At 36.5% G+C, this 21,070-nt stretch overlaps 2 protein-coding genes across 6 annotated transcripts in view; one reads left to right on the top strand and one right to left on the bottom strand.

Moving 5' to 3' along the window:
- The window catches only part of ABI3BP (ABI family member 3 binding protein), a 114,745-nt gene extending 108,914 nt beyond the window's left edge, over window positions 1-5,831 (top strand). The window contains exons 44-48 of the mRNA XM_007469979.1: window positions 944-1,023; window positions 1,818-1,847; window positions 2,468-2,629; window positions 3,930-4,052; window positions 5,454-5,831. Coding sequence (XP_007470041.1) covers window positions 944-1,023; window positions 1,818-1,847; window positions 2,468-2,629; window positions 3,930-4,052; window positions 5,454-5,569 — 511 coding nt within the window. The 3' untranslated portion in view covers window positions 5,570-5,831. The remainder of the gene's footprint in view (window positions 1-943; window positions 1,024-1,817; window positions 1,848-2,467; window positions 2,630-3,929; window positions 4,053-5,453) is intronic.
- Window positions 5,832-7,171: 1,340 nt separating this feature from the next.
- TFG (trafficking from ER to golgi regulator) overlaps window positions 7,172-21,070 on the bottom strand; it is a 45,437-nt gene continuing 31,538 nt past the window's right edge. For 2 of the 5 annotated variants that reach the window (XM_007469973.1, XM_007469974.1), the window contains exons 6-8: window positions 17,311-17,466; window positions 11,525-11,620; window positions 7,172-8,008 (exon numbers count right to left, since the gene is read on the bottom strand). In XM_007469973.1, coding sequence (XP_007470035.1) covers window positions 7,626-8,008; window positions 11,525-11,620; window positions 17,311-17,466 — 635 coding nt within the window. In that variant the 3' untranslated portion in view covers window positions 7,172-7,625. Of the gene's footprint in view, window positions 8,009-8,772; window positions 8,814-11,524; window positions 11,621-17,310; window positions 17,467-21,070 lie in introns of all 5 variants that reach the window. The other 3 variants (XM_007469976.1, XM_007469977.1, XM_007469975.1) reach the window with 3 other exon arrangements.

Below are 21,070 nucleotides of genomic sequence, written 5' to 3'. Positions count from 1 at the left end.
ATTGCATAGTAATTTAGTGCATAATTCTTAAGGACAGAATCAAACATAACTACAAGGGATATGGGCTTATTTTGTCTTTTTTTTTTTTTTTTAACATAAAGGGTTAAGGGCCTGGCCCATATGAATCTAGTTTATAGAAGGAGAGAAAAGTGTCTTTGTGCCCATACTCTTCATGAGCTGACACTACCATGCCCCTACTCAGAATATATCGTGGCTTCCTATGATCCACAGAAGACCCAAGTTCCAGGAGATATAACCAGGAACTTCTTGCAACAATATTTTCATGTACATCTGCTCCCATAGCTTATCTAGTAGTTCTCAAATGTCAGTGGGCACAGGATTCACCTCAGGAACTTATTATAAATACCTCTCTGGAACCCCGCAAAAAGGGATTCAGTAGCTAGAATGGAGCAAGAAGTCTGCACTTTAAACAAACTTTCCCCAGTGTAGCTCTATCATGTGATTCTGACATGGGTAGCTCAAACCCCACAATGAAGAACACTGCCTAAGTCTATGGCTATACCCAGGGTTGGGATAATAAGGAATAAAAAGGAATTTATTCTGCACTCCCAGGAAGTAGCTAAACATTGGAAGGAAACTGAGGCTCCTTGTTACTGGAATTAGCCTGGGTCCACCACATACCTCTTTTCCTGTATGTCCATTAGCAACCTGCCCAGCTATTTCTATTAATTTGGAGTTTTTAAAAGACAACAATCTTTTTTATTAACTTAACCCTTTTCTTCTAGAAAACAATTAGACAAGCTGTTTGAACAGTAGAATTAAAGGAATTTTTCTTTCCTGAAGCTTCTTCTAGAACATATGTCCATTCACTGTCATGATGATTTCAAAACAGAATCAGGAAGAATGTCGGTATGACAAGAAAATTGTTTCCTACCACTTAAGAACATTATTTTTGTTTTCTGTTTCTTTCCCCCCTACACAGCTATGAGTTCCAGGTGAAACCCAAAAACCCACTTGGTGAAGGCCCACCCAGCAACACAGTGGCATTCAGTACTGAATCAGGTAATCACATCAGCAGTAATTCCTAACAAGGATATAAAGGGTCACAATGTTTTGCAGAGCTTGTTTGAAACCTAGCTAAACACTGGGTAAAGCATTTGATTTAAAAAAAAACATCCATTTGAAAAAGCAAACTGATGAAGGTACCCTTAAGGAAACACCCCTTGGGTTTTTCCTCATTTATCTCGATGTCAGAAAAACATTAGGCAAATCAGTTTAAAAGAAAAAAAGCATATAGTCAGTCTATACTCAATAGTGCATGAATGCTCCTCTCTATGCCTAGAATCTGTGCCTAGAATCAAAATATCAGACGCTCAGCCACAGTATCCAGAAAGGGAATTCATGTGAGTTTTTTATGATGAACAGCTGTGAAATTTTCTAATTTGGCCTAAGTTCCAATTCCTTAATGAGATACATCTGTACTCACAGCATTAGTGTATAATTTTTTACACCAAATGCAGTTCATGGCATCTTGGTGATTTTATCATCAATAGTTTTTTTTATGAAACTAAAAGAGGAAGATTTTAAAATGGAAGTAAAATCTAGAACAGCAATGAAGACGACTAACTACACAAATCACATATAAAAGATACAGCTGAGTACGTGGCAGAGGAGATTCTCCACTGGAGAACAATTCCCAAAACGAAATATACAATTTTCAAATTTGGACTTTAGTAAGAGTGTACCATTTTGCAAGATTCCTTAACAACTGTAAGCACCCATCTTCTTCACTATGTCACTGGAACACTGGGACTTACCTAACAACCTCTGACTCTGTCTTTGCTATTTCTCCTTAGCTGACCCTAGAGTGAGTGAGCCAGTTTCTGGTAAGTACCTACCTGGATGAGAACACAACTACACGCTTTCCTACAGTGATTCAACTAAACGGGCATGGTAGAATTTTAGTCATGATTTCACTTTAGTCCATTTAGTCTTAGAATATCAATCAGGTATGAATGCTTACCTAAAACATTCAGTAACATTGACAGCCTATGTTGTTTCAGGAACAAGTTGAATATTTTAAAACCTGCTTTCCATTCTTGTAACAGACCAGCTCAACTTTTCTGTTTAATAATTAAGTCAAGATACAGGACCCTCATTTCCACTTTTCATAACAAGTCACATTAAAGCAACTGTTTAAATTGTATAATATGCTGCAAAAAAAGAAACCTAAATTTGCTCCTAAAGGGATGCTGTTCTACATTGAGCACTGCAGAGGCTAGTCAACTTTTGACACATACTGCTCCAAGATTTACCTCATCATTGATGGAAATTTAATTGGGGGTTTACTCCTATATTTTTGGCTCCAATATTTAGCACTGGAGAAAACCAGCTATCAGCAGGTTGACAATGAACTTGGCAAACTGCTTTTTTAAAAGCTTTTAAGACAGCTCTTCAGGACCGAAAGTCAAATACTAAACTCAAACCATGTCCTTTCCTTATGCAGCAGGAAGAGATGCCATCTGGACTGAAAGACCCTTTAATTCGGACTCTTACTCAGAATGTAAGGGCAAACAGTATGTCAAAAGGACGTGGTATAAAAAGTTTGTAGGGGTGCAGCTGTGCAACTCTCTCAGATACAAGATTTATCTGAGTGACTCCCTCACAGGTAAGCAGGGCCATCAGTTCTGTTTTGAGGATTATCCTTCAGGAAATGCTTTGCAGCGTTCTGTAACTTAGCCTTTTCTATGGACAGTCCCAGACACGAAGGTGTGATGTAAATACAAGTTTCCTTTTTGAGCAAGATGTTATTGGAATCTTAGGATTTGAGACCATGCTATAAGAAGGTAAATAATGAAAATGCAATCTGAAACGGTGCCATCGTGGCAAACCTGAATGTAGAAAAACTAGTCACAACCAAGCTCAATTTTGTTACAGCCAACCCAGGATAAAAAGCCTACTGGTAGTAAAAAGAGTGTATCTAACAATAATCATGGAAGGAGTATGACATATTTAAGATTTTAAGTCTGTCAGAGACAAGAGCAAGATTGAAACACTGAGCCAGAAGGGCTATAACCCCTTGCTCCAGACTCAGTGGGTTATTTTCTCTTCTATATTCATACAGTAAAAATTTTAAATAAGATTGGCCCAACATAGAAAGGTAGACATTTGCTCAATCATTCAACAGATCTGCTTTGTTCAGACATTGTTCCAGGTGCTGGGGAGAAAGCAGGAAATAAGACACGTTCCTGCTCTTTGTAGCTTACAGTCTAGCAGGGAGAGACAGAAAGCAAACATGTAAATAAGAATTTCATATTGTGCTCTGAAGAAAAAAAAATGGGTGAAAGAAAATGGCTGAATGGAATGAAAATGGAGAATAAAATGCCTGAATGAAAGCTCTTTTAGTTAGAATGGTTAGGAAAAGCCCCCCCTCAAAAGGTAGCACTTGTGCCGAGAAGAAAACTATGAGAAGGAACCAACCACACAAAGATCGAGGGATAAAGAACCAGAGGTAGAGGGAAGAGAAACGCAAACCTGCAGCAGAAAATGCCTCGCCGGTTCCACTAGTGTGGCTGAGGCTTAGTAAGGGGAAGATCAGGCAGCATGAAATCCTGCGGAGCTAGGAAACCAGGTAAGGACTCCCGGGTTTTATTCTGAGTATAACAGAAGACTGCCGGAGAGATTGATGGAGGGGCGTAACACTATCTGAGTTGCGTTTTAAAAAGATGACTAATCTGTGAAAGGAGGAGGGGAGGAAAAATAGGGAAAAGCAAGAGTGAAAGCAGGGACACCAGCTGGGAGACGATTCCATAGTTCAATCAAGGAACACTGGTGGCTTGAACTGGAAAGAAAGGGGGGAGAAGTACAAGAACAAGGAAGACAGATTATTTGAAACAATTTGATTATTTCAGAGTCCTCCCATATCAAAGGCAGCAATACTTCATGATCCTTTTCATTTGTTTTCTCAGGAAAATTTTATAATATAGGTGATCAGAGAGGCCATGGAGAAGATCACTGCCAGTTCGTAGACTCATTTTTAGATGGACGCACAGGACAGCAACTCTCTTCTGACCAGTTACCCACCAAAGAAGGTATGTTTTCTGAGCCTCCTCGTAAGTAAGAGGCTTTTACAAATTAACCCAAAAAACATTCAAGCTGAGAAAATCAATCACTTTAAAAATAATTCTGTAGTACTACTACTCCATCTGCCTAGGAAAAAGGACTTCCCACGTAAGACCTTAACATGAAGACTTTAATAGAAGTTTCTTCACTTTCCGCCCATTCCTTAAGACTCTGTTCCTTAGAGCTGAGGGAAATTACAGAATATCTTATATAAATCCATTCTACTTTAAGAAAACCTGAATTTGCAAAAGCAGCTATAAAAGAGCAGCTTAAAAAAAGCAGCTATAAAAAAGAAGCTTAATTTCCCCAGCTTAAATCATTCATGCACTACTTTTATGGTTTTTGTCATACTGAGCACACAGGCATTTTTTTTTATTCCTTTTTTAAAAATTTTAAAGAAATTCAAAGCTTTACTACTACTGTAGAAGGAAAAAAGAATGTTACTTGCCTTATAAATAATTCTATAAATACAATTAAAACAGAAGAATTCTGCTGAGAAATGACTAACCACTGTAACTTGCTACAGACACATTAGCACCAAGCTGTTTAATAAGAATTGAAAAGACTGAAAATTAATTTAATCCCTGTCCAGGTAGGGTAGGAAAGGGTAAATTACACATCCATATTACTCAGGAGTTACCAAGAGGGGCTTGTTAAATACTTAAAATTATTTGACTAGTCTTTTCAGCATCACATTTTGGTCACTGGCACTAAAAATACCAACCACACTAAAAGGTGACTTAATAAGATCTGTGAACTCATTATCAGAAAATTGAAACTGCTGCCTCACAGGAACCGGATATACAATATACTGTAAATTGTGTCTATTTCTGTAACATTTTACATTCACAGCAAACTTTTTAATCACTTAGTGTAGGGTCCTTGAAGGAAGATTTCATCAAATTTTAGTTCTGAGAAATTTAGCAATCTTAAACCAACCCTTCTTTTGTTTCCTAACATTTTAGTACAACACTCCTTTAACCAGGTAACTTCATAGACCACCACTAGGCTGTAAAGTACAGAAAGTACACTTTTACGTAGGTCAAAGTGTGTATTGAACTTGGTCAGTTATACTCAAACAAAACATGAAACCCCTCCAACTCCTGCCCCCTTTCAGCTTTCTCTCTCAAATACTACCAACCATCCCATCCTAGATTAAGGCAGATGTCAAGGAGTTTCAAGTGTCCCTGATGTTTAGCTAGCCATTACCACCTCAGGAAAGACACCAGGGCCTCTTTTACTATCCTTTTTCTAAAATACTCTGCTTCACCTAGAGTAAGCTTCAGGCATTCATCGACACCCTTCAACCTATGAGCACTGAGGACAAAAATATATCATAGCAGCTATTAAAATTAATTATTTTCTCTCAGGCTATTTCAGAGCAGTTCGCCAGGAACCTGTCCAATTTGGAGAAATTGGTGGTCACACCCAAATCAATTATGTCCAGTGGTATGAATGTGGGACCACAATTCCTGGAAAATGGTAGATGCTGCAATCACGTTCAGAAGTGCCTTCTGTTTCATCATGGCAAAAAATAATTGGAAACAGTATGGTGTTTGTCATATGCATTTAAAGCTCTTATGTTTACTATGTATAAAAGTTTAAAATTAATTAATGGCAATATTAGATGTTTACTAGGAAGAGCGCTGAGAATATTTATCAGGTTTTACAAAGTCATTTAAAGAAAGCAAAATATTGACATTAACAGAATAACATTTTTGGGGAAGCTGGCTCCCTATTCATGGTATTTTAAGAGATCATTTGTATATTATTTATCACAGTGTTGTAATGATGTTTTGAGATACTTTTATAACAAAATTAACATCAAAAAACTAATATACTTTTAAAAAAATACTATTATTCTGTATTCTTCCTACTGGTGAGTTAATTCCATAAACCTCTACTTGGTTTAACTTATTAGATCAAATTATCTTCAGCATATATATCTGGGGGAAAAAGGTGCTAATATTCACATGTTTATTTAAACTTCAACTTTTTAGCAACAGCTGAATATCTTTTCTGAGGCGTTTAAATAGTTAACCATTCATGACAGTATACATTTCTTCAAATACCTGCAAATTATTGAAAAGATTTTGTTTGAATCAGTAAATTTCATTTCAGTTATAAATAGAATTGAGAATTATATATAGCGTTTCAAAATACGTATTTTTTTCTTTCTCTACCCATAAACATGTTACAATGTCTGAATGTTGTCAAACTATCCCTTTAAGCAGTTGTGTCCCTACTTGTTTTTAATATAATGCTAATCAAGCTGTATACAGAGACTGACTGTGAAGTCTAAGCACAAAAGGATAATGCATGATGAGATCCCTGCCATTTTATAGGATATTTACTATATTTTTACACAGAAGATCTCTAGGGAATGAATGTATCAGAGGCTGTTTTTGTAATTCTGTCTAACCCAACCTGTAATGAAAATCTGACTCATTTTTATGTTAAAAAAAAAGTATTTTTCTCCTTCATTTGGGGAGGGAGATGGGAATGCTGCATTGTTGCCCTCATCCGTAAAGGACCTTTCTGTGCTTACCACCTTTCACCATGCTTCAGTTTTATCAATACTTCATTTTATATTTTTCATACAAGTATAAACTCTGCAATAAAGAGATGTAGTTTTTTTAAGACCGAGTTCTTCATTTCTGAATGGTTCATTTCTATAAGGAAAATCACAAGTTATTTAGGATCAAATAAATACCCCCTTGTATCTATTGTGTTTGTTTGTTTATATATAATATTATTATATAATCTATCTTCTTGTGAAATCTATTTCACAAGGAAGGCATAAAAGATAGATAAAAGGTCTATACTTCATTTTAAGACCAAAACATCAAAAAACAAGGATTTGTGTTTTTTCTTATATATATATATATATATATATATATAAATATATACACACACACACATATAGTGTCAATGACTAAATTAAATTACAAGACCACTAATGGATTCAATCATCTTTCTTTATTAATTAACGTGTGTTTTTTTTTATATATATATATATATATATATATATAAATATATACACACACACACATATAGTGTCAATGACTAAATTAAATTACAAGACCACTAATGGATTCAATCATCTTTCTTTATTAATTAACCTATCAATCAATGTTTGTTACATTTATACATAATATCTAGTCTTCGCAAAGGGATCTACTTTAGTACATCATGTTAATAGTAAAAAGCCAAGTAAGATGGCTGAACTTCAACCTAGCATTTTAATATCCTCTGGACAAGGCAAGCCAGAAAGTCAATCAATCACTTTGCACACATGTAAGAGTAGTGTTCCAAAATAACTAGGGAGCTGCTACAATTTTAAGCAGGGGAGGAAAAAAACTTTCATTTTGGTCTTTTTTATTCCAACAAATTAACTTTCAATTAACAGCAACAATGATATCATAAAAAAAATGCTCTGCTTTTTAAACTTGTGAACTTCAATACAAATTAAAAGAGTAGTATTGGAGTCTTTTGGGAGGCAAACAGCTAGCAGCTACATTCATCAGTGTAACTGAGCCTCCTTATCGATAACCTGGTCCAGGTTGGGTATAGCCCTGACCAAAGGGAGGACGGCTACGTGCATAAGGGTTAGACCCACTCGGAAGGGGGGTCATGGTACTCCCAGGAGGTGGAGTGAAACCTGGTCTTGGTTGATAGGCCCCGGGTTGGCTTGGAGCCATTCCAGGTTGTGAGGCAGGGGCCACAGTGTAATTAGTGGGCTGAGAAGTTTGGGTAGTGTAGGTCTGTGGAGGGTAACTGCTCGCCTGGTACTGCTGTGGCGGCTGAGCAGCAAGTTGCTGAGGCTGACCAGAGAAGGCAGGAGCCGGTGCCTGGGAAGCTGGCTGCTGGCCATATCCCTGGAACTGCTGAGGTTGCTGGGGTCCAGTCTGCTGACTGTAGCCTGCTGAAAAGGCAAAACGTACATATCTTATTTTTCCTTTTGGTGACCAATTTCCAGAGAATTAGTCTTACTGTTATGGACAAAAAAATGAGAAATTTAACAAACTTAATCCTAAGTATTTATGCAACAAGTAGAGTAGCAGAGTCTATATTTCAAGACCACATAGTATCCAAGAAGCACTTTCTAGACAATTTTGTAAACCCTCTAAAATTAAAACGACTATATATACTTCTTCTACTTCAACTCCTCCTACACTGTATAATCCCTGAGAGCAAATTCCTGTTCTAGCATAACTCCCAGTATAGAGTAGATGTTCAAATGATAAATGCAGGAATTAATGCAAAAGCTAGTCATTAACCTGGTTCTGAGGGGCCTGTTTAATTAATAACAGTACCAAATAAAAACACATTTTATTTGTAGAGAATGAATATTTTTAAATGAAACAATGGTGCTACAAATACATCTTATTGTGCTAATGAGATGCTTTAAGGTTTATTCACTCTATAAAAACTAAGCCATTTAAGAATAAACATTAAGTGCCAATTTTCACAATCCTTAAAATCTTTCTTTTAGATTTGGTATCTGATGTAAAGGTTTTTGCCTTTACAATTCAAAATTCTGGCTTAGCAGTAACAATGTAACACACAGAAAGCATATCATATTGCCCCACAAAAATCAACATCTATATTCATTAGTTACTAGGATGTAGTCTTTTAAAATAAAAGGTCTGCTTCACTAAAAACTTTTATCTCTACCATGAAACACACCTGCAGCTACTTGCAATGAAACCTCTCCATTGACTGGAATCCTGTCAGCATTAAATACCAGATACATAAGAAAATTATTAAAATATGTACAACCCTGCATTTAAAAAAATAAAAAGGATTGAATGAATTTGAGTATATTCTGAACTCACCTTGAACCTGGGTTCAAAATTTACTCATGAAAGAAACCTTTCTGACACAGTCCATGAATAAAACTGGAAAAGGTCACAGAGGGAAACTGCCAAAGTGTCAGAGTGTCAAAGATGGTCCAATGTTACCACCACCACTTACAGTCTCCAAGCAGAGTATTTACTTGACTATTTCCATATCTCCCAAATTCAAGTTAATAGGACTAGCAGGATCAGAAATACAGAGATAATAATTTGAAAAGAACTAAACTTTACTCAGTGAAGACCCTGACTAAAATCATTAAGAGCAAGCTTAATTTTTAATAAGTAAATCAAATATCTAATGCATTTTACTGATGGCAGTATCTAAATACTGAACTAAAGTCAATTCATGATGAAACCTTGATGTCATACAATTTCTCCTATCCTCTACATAAAATTTTTTTACTGTAAGTTTTTGGAGAAACAGAAGGACTCAGCTTTTATACTGAAAATATCTATTCAACTTAAGATTGTGAGCAAAAAAAAAAAGCTGTCTTCTCATCCTGGCAAGTGAAATCTAAACTGGCTTTTTAACAGCATCTGGGGACAACCATATCTATTTTTCAAGAGAGGGAATAACCCCTAAGGGCCTAAGATGCTGTTTCATTAGCAACCTACTAGTCTTTGACCATAATATAGCAATACTTCTATATGTATATACTCCCCTCCTCCCACCACCATCCCCCCTCCCTTGAAAAACAAAATAAACGAGTAACTTTGGTGCAAATCGCCAGAAATGGCAAGAAATGGAAATTCTGTGGTTCTTTGAATAAATGAATTTTAAAGAACAAGGAGTCATATGGTCCACAAAGCCTAAAATATTTACTATCTAGCTTTTTATAGCAGAAAAGTCTGCCAACCCCCAGTCATGGTTGGAGAATGTAGAATGATACAGGGAAGTAATTAACTACAAAGTCAAGGATACTGGGTTCTGGTCTGGTTCCCCCACTAAATGGCTGCATGTCCTTTGATGCATCACAACTCTCTGAACCCTAGTTGTCTCATTAATAAAATGAGTGGGTGGGATAAGATCAGTGGTCCCCAACCCTGGTTACACTTTAGAATGACGTGCAAAGCATTTAAAATAAAAAAGCCTGAGTCCCATGCTCGACCAAATAAAACAAGATTGCTGGGAGTAGAGCCCAGGCACCTGTAACTTTCAAAAAACACCTCTCCAGGTGATTCTGAAGTATGATGAAGACTGAAATCCCCTGGATTAGATAACTAGGTCTTTCCCACTCTAATATCTATTATTTCTACAAATTATATAATTTGTAACACAGATTTTCTTTAAAGGACTGCATCCTAAAAATAACCTTCCCCCAATATTATAGTCCAAGTTCAAATTCATTCCACCTATTTTATATAATTAAAAACTAGCAGTTACAGGTTAAATCACTCCACAGCAAATCCAATCCAAATAAAAATTGTTCTTTGTGTTAAAATATGTCAAACTCCAATGGTAGAATTTTATGGTCTAATTCAGGGGGTCAGCAAACGTTTTCCTGTAAAGGACCAGATAGTAACTATTCTAGGCTTTGGGGGCCACATGGTTTCTGAAACTTTTAACTGCAGGGGTGGTGTTTTCACCATAAGTTCCAAGCAGATTTAAGGGAAAAAAAAGAGCACACACTTGCTTTAAGAATAGTTGTACCCTGTCATTTTTATTGAGGAAAATGATTAGGCTTTTTTGAGTGGGAGATCCTTAGGCTCACTGGCAGCAGTCTACTATATGGAGCTTTAATCTCAGACTTTTCGATGATATCTAAGTTAATGTTTATATTAAATGAGATAATGTGTACACAAGGGATTGCTAATGAGGTTGACTGTTTTCCCCCATGTTTATTGCATGTTCTTTGCTCATTTTTGTAGAGTTAATCTTACTACTTTTCTAAAATTACAGTTGAAATTTTGATACTTAAATCTTTGACTGTAAAACAAGAGTTGAACACAAAATTCTCAGATATAACAAACGTAAAAATTACCTGAATTATAACCACAGTATTCAAAGCTACACTAAGAGATTCTTATGTTCTTAGTTGCCTGAATTACGTTTTACACAATTCTACTTTTATGGCCTGTTTTTGGTATTCCTACATACTTTTGGGAGATTTAAAAACCTATGTAGCTTAATTTGGTTCTTATTTAATAAGACCACCTCTTTCCATGTTCCATGGAAAGTTCCATGAGGGAACTGTTAATGCTTTTACAGGTACTAAGAGTACACTGGGGTAATGTGTTACATATAATGGAGGAAAAAATGTTGCATTTTTGTAGCTCTACATCACCCAGCAGGTAAGTCATCACATCAGTAGGAGGTAACTTTGTATTAAAAACTTTTTTATACTACAGGTTACTACTGAATCATCTACTATGATTTTAAGTTTTACCTGCCCACTGGAAAACAAATGGTGATTTACAGTAAAAATTTTTACGCAAAATATTTAAAAATAAATAAAACAAGTGTTATTCCCCCCCCCCCACCAAGTATATACTTAATACCTACTATAACAAATCAAGGAATTAGGGGGAAAGAATTAAAATTTCTTGAGTACAGAGACAGCTCCCTCTGGACACCCGCTCACCTGCATACTGAATACCGTACTGCTGTGTCGGCTGGGGGGGCACCTGTGGCTGAGTGCCATAGCCAGCCTGCTGCGGGTACTGCTGGTACATCTGACCTAAAAGAGACAAGACAAGGCAAAGAGGCAGGTTTAACGCGGCAGAAGAGAAACGCTTTCAAAGCAACATTTAATTCTCCCCCCATTCACACACATAAACACACTGAGAACCAAGACACAAGAATGTGTTTGTTCCCCTCTGTCTATGAAGAAGAGAAGAATGAACAATTTAACAAGTGTGGCCACTCTGCTGTGGAATAACTGCAGAGAACTCTAATCGGCAGCAAATAACATGAGTAGTTACTTCAGAAATTCCAGAAAAACTAATGTTTTCAAACCCAACTGTCAACAGATATGTACTACTAATGTTCAGTAAAAATAAATAAATAAAAATTTGAGGAAAGGGGCAAATACCATTAATAGCTCCTGTGATTTCCAAACACGTAAGAATTTACTGGTTCATGTCTTTATCATCTCTACTACTTTACAGTTGTTCTAATGGTGGATTTAGCTAGATCTAATGCCTAGAGAGCAATAAAACTTGCACTGTAATATCTAGCTAGAATTTAAATTTTTTAAAAGTCTAGCTAGTATTTAAATCTTTAAAACAACTTTATGTTGCTGAATCTTTAAAAAATATTCAAACTACCTGCTGTTAATCAAAAGACAACAGGTAAATAGCATACTTTTGGCGGAAAAAGACAATGACTAAAAAAAAGTCAATGCATTATCTAGTGCCATTCAAACTGAGATGCGGGAGGCAGCTAGTGCTCACAGGCTGCGATACCAGGATAGAACCCACGCTACTGGACTGGGTGCCCAGCTCTACATACTGCAGCACTAAATGAGCTATGACCTTATTGATAGCCAGATTATTTCCTAGCAAGCAGTGGTATGCTTTTTATGATAGAAATAAAATTTGCTTAACTATTTTTAAGCTATTAATCCTCTTCCCAAATACAACCAAAAACTGACAAAAAGTTTCTTAAATGATTTCTTAATGGTTCAAGATTTTTCGATAGCACGAAAGGTAGAACAGAAGTTAACCACCTTTTAGAAGACTGCCTTAATCCTAGATTGCATTTCATAACTAAATTTTAGACCGGAAGTGGCCAGAATCTGGTACAGAAATATAATCAAAGGGGAGGAATATGCATAGCATTTGACAGTGGGTTCTAATTCCTAGAAATCAGAAGGGTTAACTCTACAATACAAAAATGAGCAAAGAACACACAATGAATACATAGGGGAAAAAAAAAATCAACCTCATTAGCAATCCTTTTTTCAGTACAGAAAGATTAAGCAACTTACCTGGGGTCAATACATCACAGCTAGTAAGAACCATCACCAGAACCCAGGCATAACTCTACAGTGTTAGCTTAAAAGGAGTTTTGTACATGTTACCTTGTTTAATGTAAACATTAACTTAGGTATCATCGAAAAGTCTGAGATTAAAGCTCCATGTAGTAGACTGCTGCCAGTGAGCCTAAGGATCTCCCACTCAAAAAAGCCTAATCATTTTCCTCAATAAAAAAATGACAGGGTACAACAATTCTTAAAGTAAGTGCATGCTCTATTTTTTTCTTAATCTGCTTCGAACTCATTGTGAAAATGCCAACCCTGTGATTAAATACTATCTCTACAAAGTATTTCTTTTACTTATTTTAAATACACTTCATTCAAGTCCAAAACAGGACTCTCACTCTCTGTCACAGTATTCTGAAAATTAAGAAGTCTGTGTTCAGTTGTAAACAATGAAGAACAACTTGACATACTTGAGGAAGGAGAGAGCTACAGGATATATTAAGCGAAAAAGCAAGGTGCCAACAGAGTTTAGAGTAAGCTATGATCTGAGGGAAAAATATATATAAGCTACGTTTTGTGTATTATATTTTAAGAATCAATGGTAGAAAAAAGTAAAAGCAGTAAAACATATTACCTAGGGAGAAAGAGAATAGGATGAAGCAAAGAGTAATGGTGAGGCTTCTAGGACTATACTTTGTGACACAGATTGGTAGCCAGCCTCTATGATGACCCTCAATGACTCCTGCACATGTATAGCATATGATAAGGGGTTGGTATCCTTTATATTTTTAGAAATTAGAAAGATTAACTCCACAATACAAAAATTAGCAAAGACCAAGCAATAAACACATGAGTATTCACTCTCGTGTAGTCCCCTCACACTGAATAGGGCTGACCTCTATATCATTAGAATATTGCAGAAATGACAATGACATTTCTGAGGACACGTCGTGAAAGACAGCCATCTCTTATTACTGTCTTGATCATTCACTCTGGTGGAAGCTGCCTGTCATGAGGTCACCCAAGCAGCCTATGAGATCCATGTGGTGAGGAAATGAAGCCTCCTGCCAACAACCATGTGAGGGAGTCATCTTCGAAGTGAATCCTTCAGTGCAGGTTAAGCTTCAGAAGACTGTAAGTTCATGAGAGACCCTGAGCCAAAACAACCAAGCTAAGCGTCTCCCAGATCCCTGATTCTGAAACTGTGAGATAATAACTGTTTGTTGTTTTAAGCATCTATGTTTTGGCGTAAATTGTTAACATAGCAATAGTTAATTAATGTGCATAGTTTTGACTTTAGAAACATGCAGGGTTGACAGCTATTAAAAAAAAAAAACTTAAGACACACAATCAAATGGAAAATGTGAACCTTGTTGTAAGACTCCTAATTTGAACAAGCCCCCAACTGTAATAAAGTAACTATGAGACAACTACAGAAATTCAAATATGTGTTGACATTAAGAATCACTTAAACCACATGGAAAAGAATATGAAAAAGAATATATATACATATAACTAAGTCACTCTGCTGTACAGCAGAAATCAACACAACATTGTAAATCAACCATATTCAGTAGTTTTAAAAAAAAGAATCACAATGTTATGTATAATAATGATATGGTGATTACATTAAAAAGAAAAGAGTATCATTTAGACATGCATACTAAAATAACTGAGTGAAAAGAGGGGAGTGGAAGAGGCAAGATAGATGAAAAGAGAATGCTAAAATATTAGTTAAGTGTTGAAGCCACATGACAGAAACATGAAGAGTTGATTATTCTATCTCTACTTTTGCATGTTTCAAAATTTACATAATAAAAGCTACTTTAAAAGTCTACTCAGCTTATCCATTTTATTGGCATATGATTTACAGATTTCAATTATATCCTTGTCACCTTTTTAGCTTGTCAAACAGCGATACTTCCTAGCCTTTGATGACTTTTAGTGCTCTTTTCTGTTTCCTTGCCACTTTTTTATTATGTTTTTGGCAACTACTCTAGTGCACATAGCTTTCCAGTAACAGAGGCACCTGCCTTAGGTGAAAAAGGATAATACTGTCCATTCTGTTTCTTTTCATGAAGCTTAATATTTTGTTGATCCTTTTAACTGAACAACATATTAAGACTAAAATCCTTGGGAAAAAAATTTACAAATCCAAGGTCCCTTTTATGGAATTTAAATAATAACTCAGAATTATTTACTTTATTTTAGATTATTATTTCATATTCTATTCTAAGAAACTGCTATTATTAATTATTAGTAGTAGATTTTTATGTTGATTATTCTGCTGAAATTATAACCAGCAGTTGATCTAACTGGTAATGCCAGGGACTCATTATATATCATACATCAAAAAGTATTCATTAAAGTAGCCTGTAATTCATCTTGGGAATCTGTAAATGACTGATACATTAATCTAGAGCTGTGCTATCCAATAGGTACTAGCCACATATGACCACTGATAAACACCTGAAATGTGGCCAGTCTTAACTGTGATATGCTATACATGTTTTGAAGTGTTTCAAATTGATGTCACACCCCAGATTTCCAATATACAGTATGAAAACCAGAATGTAGAACATTAATAACTTTTTATAATGATTACATGTTGATACACTGGATATACTGGATTAAATAAAATGTATAATGGAAATTAATTTTACCATTAAAAAACTTTTTTAATGTGGCTAATAGAAAATTTTAAATTACATGTAGCTTCCATGGTATTTCTTTTAGACAGCACTGATCTAGAGATTCACCTCCACAATGCTAATCTATTGACTGATGTCACATTAATAACTACAAATTTTTCATTACAATGTACATTAAAATATTTTAACGTACACTAAAAAGTAACGGCTTTAGGAAGGAATACAGTTAATGCCACCCTAAAGAAATTCAATTCACACCAAATGGTGTCAACCTGATGCCTCTAGAAAAGGGAACTTGGTTGCTGGGGGTCAGAAGTGGGAAACAGCATTTTCTAATTTCCACTGTATATCCTTTTATATTACTAAAGTTTTACCTATTTGAAAATAAATTTTCCATTAAAACAAACCCCTGATAGAATAATTTGAGATATTGTTAGCAGAGCCTTAAATCCCATTCCTTTATAAGTGAACAGCAAACATCATTTGGTAAAATTACCCTTCCAACTGCCATCCTACAACAGTATACACGGCTTAAAATGGGATTTTTTTTTTTTAAGAGATGTTAGTTCATCTGATATAGCCATTAAACTCCCATCATATCCAAACTCTGCTTCTTCCTCCCTGTTTCAGACACATTTGCCTCATTTCTAGCTTATTCCAGTTCTGGCAGTTGCATCTTGGTACAAAGGAAAGACTATGACTAAAGTTGGTTGAGAAGAGGCTTTAGCAGTGAGAAATTCTTCCCAAACTACTCATTTATCAGCAAAATGCCACCTGCTAGTCTCTATCACTATCATTTATCCAATGGGACAAACCTAAAAGTGCCACCACAGAATAATTAGAAATCTATTACAAAAGTGCTCGGTTCATTTTAGACTGTTTTGGGGGGTTTATTTGTTTTAATGTGATTAATAAACTCAGTCACTTGCTTCTCGTGCTGCAAATACATCCTGTCATACCACCTGGCCCCTTTACGCAAATAGAGCACCACCTGGTGATTGTTTTAAAGTAAAACATACGGCTTTAAAGGGACTAACAAGCATGGGCAATTCAAAGAAATAACATTTTAACATCTAGAAGGAACCCTAGATGAGTAACCCCGAGGCCACGTTCTGCAGTGCTCCAAGGGTTTCAGTGAGGCACCTCAGTGTCTGCTGTCCTGAGCTTGCGGCCCCTCAATCCCCTTCAACAATGGCAGTGACCCCTTACTTGTTTTAAATACTGAGCTTTTAAGTTCTATTTCATTCAGGACTAAAGACCCTCTTTTAAAACCACTGATTTAGTCCAATTTTCACAAGTTATGGTGGGAGAATATAAAAACCCAGAGAGATTAAACTGCTCATCCGAGAACACATCATTTAGAGAAGAAAAGTTTGATTTAAAACACATTGCTTTTTCCACGAAAGACATATTGCTAACTGCACAAAAATATAAATGGCTATTTATCTTTCAAAAAAACTACTTAACTAATGTTATGTTTTACCTCTATTATTTAAATTACAAAAATAATACACAGTTCCAAGAGGGGAAGGGAGAAGGGAATAAAATAGCACCTAAATATTGTGCTTTAAACATTTTTAGGTTTTTTTCCTTTTCAATAATCAGAAGCATACCTGACATTGTTCTATTTGGTTTTGTTAACCCAAAAGTATACTATGTCAGTTCATCAAAAATTTTTACAACCGTGTTCATAGCGTGAATGCACATGTAAGCTTTTCACCATTACCAACAATGCCATAATAAACGTTTCTGCACATGTACCTTTCCGCACATGTGCTCTAAGCTCTATTTTACCTTCACTCTGACCTGCTTGAGTCTGAGCTCCTGTATATGGTGGCTGCTGTGGCTGAACTCCTGGTGGGTGAGCTGCAGAGGAGGAGGAAGCAATGCTGTCGGGAGTTCCTGAACGGTCTTCAGCAGGGGCACTGGGTGCAGGAGCACTGGGTGGCCCTGGGTGGTCATGAAAAGTCAGCTCAGTTTCTAATACAAGACCTGTCCCCAACAAGCTCAATAATAAGTTTGGTTAAGAGACTAAAAATAAAAGTACTATAGAATAAGCACAACCCAAATGCAGCCTTATATATTGATGTATATACTTTTTTCTTTTGCTCCAATCTCTCAAGAATCCAAAGCTACAACTGGAAATCCTTCCCTGTAAAGTGTGGAGTGCTACATTCCTGAGTCCTAAACTCCCCCTGCGAAAACCAAAACTCACCTCTGTGTTAACAGTATCCACCACTTTATGTAATCTATTTTTAGATCAACCAAAAGGATCATTTCATTCTTTTTTTAAAAAATAAATTTATTTATTTATTTATCTATTTATTTTTGGCTGTGCCGGGTCTTGGTTGCTGCGTGCCGGCTTTCTCTAGTGGCAGCGAGCGGGGCCTACTTTTCGTTGCAGTGCACAGGCTTCTCATTGCGGTGGCTTCTCTTGTTGCGGAGTATGGGCTCTAGGTGCGTGGGCTTCAGTAGTTTTGGCTCGCGGGCTCTAGAGTGCAGGCTCAGTAGTGGTGGTGCGCGGACTTAGTTGCTCTGCGGCATGTGGGATCTTCCCAGACCAGGGCTCGAACCTGTGTCCCCTGCATTGGCAGGTGAATTCTTAACCACTGTGCCACCAGGGAAGCCCTCATTTCATTCTTCAATGGGCCTCCACTGCCCATAAATCAAGTTCAAGCCTCTAGCATGGTATTCAAGGGTCCAAACATTTCTCACAATTCCTCTTCTCACATGCCCCTTCAGTTAACTAACCTACTCCCTATTCCCTCAATAGATCTAATACTTTCTCTGCCTCCATTTCATTAATCACTGTTCCCTTCACTGTCCCATTTTCACGTATCTAAATAAACGTTCCTTAAAACTCAGTTAGGGCTTCCCTGGTGGCGCAGTGCTTGAGAGTCCGCCTGCCGATGCAGGAGACGCGGGTTCGTGCCCCGTTTCGGGAGGATCCCACATGCCGCGGAAAGGCTGGGCCCGTGAGCCATGGCTGCTGAGCCTGCGCGTCCGGAGCCTGTGCTCCGCAAATGGGAGAGGCCACAACAGTGAGAGGCCCGCATAACGCAAGGAAAAAAAAAAAAAAAAAAAAAAAACTCAGTTATAACTCCACACTTCTAGTAAGGCTTCTTCACCCATAAATACTTTTCTCCACTTGTGAACTTCTATGGAGTATACTTTTATTAAGACCCTTACCAACTTCTACTTTGTATTTCTGAAGAGGCCTCATCTTCCCTCTTAGACTTGGAGCTCTTTTGGCCAGGTCCCTTTCTGATTCCTTCCATCTGCCTCACAAGGCCTAGCTCTCTTACACATGGAACCACTCAAAATTCTTCCAAAATAATGAACCAAGAAGTAAATGGAGAGAATTTGCTACAGCTCCAATACTGTAACAGGCAAAAAAGACATTCTGAAGATAACTGTAGATTATAGATATGTTTACTTCTTTAAGTTCTTTTTGTTTGGGCAATATAGAAGAATGGTTAAAAGCACAATTTTTGGAGCCAGACTGTCTAGGTTCCAATCCCAATGCTGCCACTTAGTAACTGTGTAACTCTGGGCATGTTACTTGATCTCCTTCTGTGCCTCAGTTTCCTCATCTATACAAAAGAAATACTAATTCCTACTTCATAAGGTTACTGTAAGGATTGTGAGTTAATAAGAGCTTATAGCAAATACTTATAAAAGTGGTTATGGGGGAGGGGCAAGAAGTGCAGGGGATTAAGAGGTACAAACTATCAATACTATATATAAAATAAGTAAACTACAAGGATATATTATACAACACAGAGAATATAGCCAATATTTTATAATAACTATAAATGGAGTATAACCTTTAAAAATTGTGAATCACTATGTTGTACACCTGAAACTTTATATTTTACCATCAACTATACCTCAACAAAAAATATTAAAAAAGAAATATATTAAAACATTATTTAAATATATTAATATATTTAATATGAAATATATTAAAAATTAAAAAATGATTATATAGCAAGAGCTTATAAAAGTGAATACCACTTAGAAAGCTCCACATAAGTACTTGCTATTACTAGCAGACTAATTTCCCTGAGGGCCAAACCTCTATCCTTTGCACTGGTATATCCCAGAACTTAGCACTGTATTAGAGGCACATAGTTGGAAGCTGATAGTCCAGATATTGATGAGAACCTGAACTAGGATAATGGTACTGGTAATGCAAGAGAAACTGATGACTGCCAGAGTAAAATGGACAGTCGCTCCTGCGTACCACCATTTCACTGATATTTATCAACATGTAGACAAATAAATACATACACACGTCCCTCCTAAGAAGGATAACACAGATAACACAAACACACTATGGTATTACCCTAAAAAAATATTACTTCGACTCCTCTTTTCTTCCTTGTACATAAGCTATTAGTTAATGTTGCTTTTCCTATCATAATAGTTCATCTCTCCATGTACACATTCACTACTGTAGCCAAGTTTTTCACATCATAACCTGAGTAACTTTACAAAGTATCCTGGCATTTTCTATGTGTACAGTTTTTCCTACTTCAATTCAACATACAAAACTACTAGAAAAATGGTCTTCAAATATAATATGAATCAGAGTAATCATATTAGTCTGGTCTATACTATATTCTAACCAAAAATTTTAAGCCTGACCTCATATATAACTATTTACTCCCTCTATCTGGCATATCTTGAAGTCTTAAATATTACGAAGCTGTAATATTAACTCATATTTCAGTTGCTCTAAAAATGTGTTTTTCAGATGGACCACTTATGTGATGTCTTCTTTTGCCAAGAACATACATCATGTACAAGTATTCGCCTCTCTTTTTCAGAATGTCACACAATTCTCTTTAATAAATAATCCCATAAAAGTCTCAAAGGATTTTTTCTACTAATTTTCTTTTTCTATCTTTCCAGTTACTGATAATGGCAAAGTAAACTGATCAGGTAAAACCTCCCACAAATAATTTTAAAACCCTGGACAAAATAGAAGAAAACAGCTATTTGAAATGACTAGAGGTCAGCCAAATGTCAGCAGACACCAAGAGTTTACCCCCAATGGAATTACAACAGGTGAAATTGCAAACCCCAACCTCTGCAGCTCCAACCACAGAAAACCAGTGTTAACTTCATGGTTGGTCAAGCAGCCAGAAATTTGAGGGGAAAAGCCCTTGAGTAAGAGAATCACTGAAGGAATGAGACCTAAAATATGAGTATAAGCTCAGTCCCAAACCCCCAGCTGGCCATGGGGGTAGGAGGGGAAAGGGTGACACCAAGAGGGCACAGAAGAAAAAGCAGCACACCTAGAGCTGAAAGGACTTAGCAGAGCTGTCAGCTGCTATAATCCCAGGAGGAAGAAGGAGTAATTTTAGTAAATACTAGAGCAGCAGTAACAAAAAATCCTCACAAGAACCTAAAAGAATCCCAAGTCTTTGCTGAAATAGCTCAGCTGGGAGAGCATTAGACTGAAGAATACCAAGTTATTAGAACATATTAACCACAATGTCCAGTTTTCAATCCAAAACTGTCAGATGTGCAAAGAAAAGGAATATGT

Source organism: Lipotes vexillifer, unplaced genomic scaffold (assembly GCF_000442215.2).
Source record: "Lipotes vexillifer unplaced genomic scaffold, Lipotes_vexillifer_v1.1 scaffold1438, whole genome shotgun sequence".
Lineage (NCBI taxonomy): Eukaryota > Metazoa > Chordata > Mammalia > Artiodactyla > Lipotidae > Lipotes > Lipotes vexillifer.
This window is presented reverse-complemented; position numbering and strand designations above follow the sequence as displayed.